Consider the following 5977-nt stretch of genomic DNA (forward strand, 5'->3'; position numbering starts at 1 on the left):
GTCATCACGGAAGAAATTGACAAACGCCTAGGTATACGCCTTCACCGTCAACGCTTTCCACCCACGTACAGACGGTCAAAGCGAGATCGTCAATAAAGTAATCGAACAATATTTACGACATTTCGTTAAATATCGACAAGACGATTGGGAAAGTCTACTGCCCACAGCTGAGTTCTCGTATAACAACAAAGACCATGAATCCACGGGCATTTCACCGTTTAAAGCTAACTATGGATTTAACCCATCATTCAACAAAGTACCATCAGCTGAACAGTGTGTGCCAGCAGTAGAGAAGAGGATGCAAACACTCGCCGAAGTGCAATCTGAATTAAATCAATGTTTAGAATTAACTCAAGAGAAGATGAAAGAACAATTTGACAAAAGAGTACAACAAACACCAAGATGGGAAGTAGGAGACCAAGTCTGGTTGAACGGACGAAACATTTCGACAACTAGGCCAAGCCCAAAATTAGAAAATAGATGGCTAGGTCCTTTCTTCATTATCCAAAAGATATCAAATTCTACTTATAAATTGAATCTCCCTCTTTCCATGAAAAGCGTCCATCCTGTATTTCATGTCTCTGTACTCAGGAAACATAACCCGGATACAATACATCAACGAAAACAACCCCCAGTCGAACCAATCATAATACAGGATGAAGAAGAATGGGAAGTCAACGAGATACTAGATTGTAGAAGAAGGTACAACAAGAAGGAATACTTTGTGAGTTGGAAAGGATTTGGCAAGGAAAACAATTCATGGGAACCCGAAATCAACCTCAAGAATAGTCAAGATTTAGTTAATGAGTTTAATTTAAAATATCCCGACGCAACAAATAAGTACAAAAGGAGAAGGCGGAAGAAGTGAGAGGGCTATGCTTTTTCCCACTGGGTTTTTTAACGCAGCCCGTGGAAAGAATGCAGAGCTTGCAAGAGGAAGCTTGGGCATTAAAGGGGGGATAATGTTATGAACTGGTTCTATTTCACTTGAGTGACATATTCACATTACATGTCACAAGCTCGAGAACCATCTTATAGTTGTAGATACATTGCCTGTACAGATTTTCCCTCATCCGACAATCCACATAGGAAGACTGGTAATAGATACAAATCCTCACCAGAACTCCCTTGACCCTCGTCGCCGAAAACCCCCAAGTCTGTCCATAACACTTAGCCAAATTTGGAACCCTTCAAGATGCTTCTTAAGATGTTGATTCATCTTGGCAGTCAGACTCGAATGCCATTGGGTCATACAGACGTCTTTATGACCCTATGGTATAGGGTACATACTTAAGTGTACAGGTGTATTGAAGGGTCTTTTGATTGCATCCCAATTCTGGACAACTGCAGAGGAACTGGTTGCGGTCTAAAGCAATGGCATGAGGTCCCAGAGTGATAGCCATTGATGATGGTCTCAATGTTTGATTGTTCAGTTAGAGTGTCAAGATTCATCAAGATTCAGACTGGGAAATCAGATATCACAAGACTAAGTAACCCTAGTGTCATGTACCTTACATGTGGTGGTATGTGTGAGCCACTTGTAGGTAGCTAGGTTAGGGTTCATCAAGCTATTATATTGACTTAACGTAAGTACCCCCTCAAATCACAAAATTTTGTTTATTGGCGTTGACGGTTTTGGCGAGAGGGAGAATGATTTAAGTGCAGTACCTGCTTAAATTGACAAAGTCAAGATTTGAAGTTGTTGGTAAACTAGACTTGTAGCTTACTTGAGAAATATCTGAAGAGGCCGAAAGATGTGCAAAGAATACTATCATCTTCATTGTCCACCTGGAGAGGGTTCTGGGAGAAGACAGAGCAAATGGGGGCGAAAGATAAGCAGCACCGCCAAACTTGATTTGAAATCAGGCCAAATTTTCCAATAATCTGCGATTGGTGGGACCTATATTGAGCTAGCTTCCCACTTGAGCAATCATGTGAGGATTGAAATGGATCCGGCTAATTGCTTGTTTTACATACGAGCTTACCCAAGATATAGTGCTGAACATCACTGTGTCATAAGTTATTCTTCAAAATACCATCAACATTCTTCTCGAGTACTGTGAACCCAGTTCACACCTCACCTGAAGGCTTAAACTGGTTCACAGTACTAGAAAAAATGCCAATGATATCATAAAAAATAGTTAACAATCATTCCAGGTTGACAAGCAACAAGATACAAATAAAACAGTAGAAAGAATTTATTCAAATTCCTAAGCTTAGACTTGAGTTTTGGAAACAAGAATTTTTAGACTGATTGAAGTTACATTTTGGGTTAATAGGAAGAAACATTACCAAGAGTTAAATAAATCCAGCACAACAAAATTTCAATTCAAGAGAAACAAATACATGACAAGGTTATTTTTTCTTTTTATTAAGATCTTTGCCAACTTCAATGTCCGGTAGGTCAAACAGACCGTCTTTATAAATCTCACCGCCAGAGAATTTTTGCCTATTCACACAAAAGCTATAAAGGTCTACTTCCAGCGCTTTTGCGAGCTGGAACTTGGACAATTCATGCTCATCCCATTCAACATCATTGAGGTTGGAGGGGTCAAAACCTGTCACCTGTGTGGACTAACACGTTCCGAGTATACCCGAGGAAGCGGACTCCCGCATCATCCGTCAGAGTCCGTTTGTAAGCATGTAGAATTTCGTAGCAACATAGCTGGTCCTATGGTGACCTAGAAAATACTCCAAGTCCCCATATTTGCAAGGCAGGGACCTTGGGTCCCGTCATGACCAAGCTCAATTTAACCACCTGACCAGATAATTTTACCACCTCAGTAAAGGATCTCACCACCCAACCCATAAATCTCACCACCCAATATATTATTGGGTTTTTTGACCTATCTCACCACTACATTTGCAAGTTTCACCACTCAAAAAAACATCTCACCACCACAATCCATCAAAATCACCTGCATACCCATTACCTCAAATATTACTACCCGAACCCCAAACTCACCACCCAACTCAGTCATCTCACCACCACTGTGAATTGAATCACCAGCATACCAATTCGTCGCACTTTACCGAAATTTCACTACTCAAACCCTAGAATCACCACCCAACCTCAGCCATCGCCATCTCACTACCCACCCCAACAAAATCACTACCATATAGATATGTCACATCCTCCCCGCTTTCTTTTTAATTCTTAACCTCGAAGCGTAATTTCATCTCCACACCTATTGAACACACCCACTACCCACAACATCTGCATAACCTCGCCAACAAAATTTACATCGACGTTCCTCACATCACAGCTCATCACTCTCTCCTCACTTCATTTAAATTTACCATGCGTTCAGGACTGGAACGAATCCAACCAGCACCAGAATCTTCTGAGGCACCAGTAGAATCCGAAGAAATAGATACCGACGACTCTTTCAAGCCCTCACGCGCTGCACGACGAGGCTCTACCCAACGAGCAAGAGGTGGTGGTCGAGTTGGCTCCTCTAGCCGTCGCAACAACAAGCGACATCGATCTCGATCTCCATCCCACGATGAAGACGGTCCCTCTGTTTCAGATGGTGAGGAGTCCAAACCCAACATGACAAATTATCAACAGCTGGGTCTACAATGGGGATTGGCCCGAGCCGAAGAAGAACTGGCCTCACTTGGCATTCAAAAAACCAATCGCCCCTCGCCGATTGGTTTATTCGAAGCACAAGCGCTCCAATCCCGTTACGATTTGGATAAGACCATGTTGTGCATAGTCTTGAAATGTAGCCGTAAAATCTTGGACGAAGCTTTGTGAGTTCTCTCACTGGATGCAGCAACAGCTACGCAAACTAAACAAACAAATACCCCATTTCCTTAACTACGATAAGATTGGAAGGACCTCTGGCTCGCGAACCAAACCTGTACACCAATTTCCAGACTTACAGTGTTGTTGCCACCACCACCCAAAGTAACAAGCAATCCACGATATCCTTTTTTTTCTAGAACTGATCACTTTTCATATGTAGTGCCTAGTAGGGGGACCTCAAACGGATTTGGGCAACGTAATAGTAAGGTCGGCAGTACCTGGAGCACTTACAACCAAGACGAAAGAGAAGTATTCTGTCCTCGACTTTTTGAACGGTTATGCCTAGCCACCAGCGAGGCCTATTCCCTCACCCAAACCCCAGATGGCATTCCAAATGCCGTTACCCCTGCAGCACCAATGACCGCCAAGAATAGTACGGCTACAGACCTTGAACCCCTCAGTCAAGCAGATCTAGACAAGTACGCGCCCATATTCACACGACTTGTCAACTTGACCAAAGTCTCCCGAGACTTGCACCAAGGTAGGCTGTGGCGTCACAGTGGAAAATCACGGCACACGTCAGAGGAACAACTCTTGAAGCGTGAACTCAACAAAGTTGTCCGACAGGTCAGTGTTTTGTATTGTACCAACATTGACATACAGGTTCCTTAGCTCACAATTCTATGTTGTCCCTCTTAGCTTTCTGTCCTGGAAAACCATTTCACCCTCCACTTCCACCTGTTGGTAGCCCGTTGGAACCCAGCTTCGCCTACCTCACGTGCCCTTTTCCAGAACGAGTACACCTCGAGCACCAGATGGGCACGACTCCAGCAGAAACCCATCTGCTGGAACGTTTTGCATTTGAGTCCACACAAGGCCCACAAATCACCTACGCCCCAAACCTAGCAAACCTAAGCCTCAGTCAGAAGCCGCCGCCCGCCAAGCCCAACGAAGAGCAGACCTTGCACAAGCCCTCAATGATCTCATATGTAAGTCCTCGCAGTCCGACATAAACATTGGCCTTGCAACTGACCCAGATCTTTTACCAATTAGCACCACACCTTCGCAATGGCTGGCTTAGCAAGGGTGACTTTCACCCAAAGTTGGCCAATGTTGTAGCCGCTTTCGAGAAGAAAGAATTCAGAGGAGAAGTGATGCTTAGAATACATCGAACTTCTGACTGTCGTGTCACGGATATGATGCTAGCCAAAGGACCTGGGCGTCTAACTAACGAAGAAGTCATCATCTGGATTGAAGAGATCGAGCAAAAGAAATACTCAATCATTCGATTCAAGAAACCGTCGACAGCACTTGATACACAAGACACTCCCTCAAATGATGAAGCCCAGCATGCGGATGGTCAAACTGGTGGACACCACAATTCACCCTCAAATTCAAGCCACTCAAGGTAAATCTTTGTGATGTTCGACTCGCATTCTACATGAAGCTTACCATGCTCACGTTTCACGTTTCCTCACCAAGTTGCAGACAAGCAGAAGAATGAAAGAAACACAAATACCAGCTGTTCAATAACTAACACGATGTTCACACTAATTAGGCCCAGTTTCATTGCAGTTAATTCCTTTCTCACATTCTTCCATTTACATCATAGTGATCCTTGTGCGCTACATATCTCTTGTAGTTTTGCTATTCGAATATCTCCCATTAGCTTCCTATGATATCTTTCATCCTTATGAATAGTGAAAACATCTTGTGTGCAATAAACATGAGACTATTTTCGCTTTCTATCTTGATCGGTTTGGATTGTATTGGAATCCTGAACCTAAGACATTTTATAAGAAAATCTTATAAGGAGTTAGTTGGGTTCCGCTTGATCCACTACAGACATTGAGAGACGTAAAGTAATTGAGATTGTAATAGCCTTCTGAGGTATACAACAGCCTCTTAACCATACATATCCATATCATACATGGTACGGTGGATTGAATGAGGATGTGGGATAGTGAAGTATGAGAGCAGAGGAATTCTAAAGTTGTTGCTCGTGGAAGTCAACAAAGCCCCTTATTAACCATTCCTTTTCTTTTACACTTTGGTTTCATTTTGGTTGATTGTAAACAAAAAACAAATCTTGGTTGTTTAAATACATACAGTCAATCTGTTCTAAACACGCACTACGTGCACACTAACTATGGCTGCAGCTGCCGTCTTTGGCCTCTTTTTCGTTTCTTTTTTTTTTTTTTTTTTTTTTTTTTTTTTTTTTCTTTT

The 5977-nt window shown here is 42.7% G+C and overlaps 1 protein-coding gene across 1 annotated transcript; it reads left to right on the forward strand.

Moving 5' to 3' along the window:
- Positions 1 to 3301: 3301 nt before the first annotated feature.
- On the forward strand, positions 3302 to 5163 carry MELLADRAFT_70081 (uncharacterized protein; the record flags this gene model as incomplete). Its single annotated transcript, XM_007419371.1, has 5 exons — positions 3302 to 3756; positions 3834 to 3913; positions 3972 to 4292; positions 4415 to 4740; positions 4789 to 5163. The coding sequence occupies 5 exons, from the start codon at positions 3302 to 3304 to the stop codon at positions 5161 to 5163; spliced, it is 1557 nt and encodes a 518-aa protein (XP_007419433.1).
- Between the last annotated feature and the right edge of the window lie 814 nt (positions 5164 to 5977).

Source organism: Melampsora larici-populina (assembly GCF_000204055.1).
Source record: "Melampsora larici-populina 98AG31 unplaced genomic scaffold MELLAscaffold_171, whole genome shotgun sequence".
Lineage (NCBI taxonomy): Eukaryota > Fungi > Basidiomycota > Pucciniomycetes > Pucciniales > Melampsoraceae > Melampsora > Melampsora laricis-populina.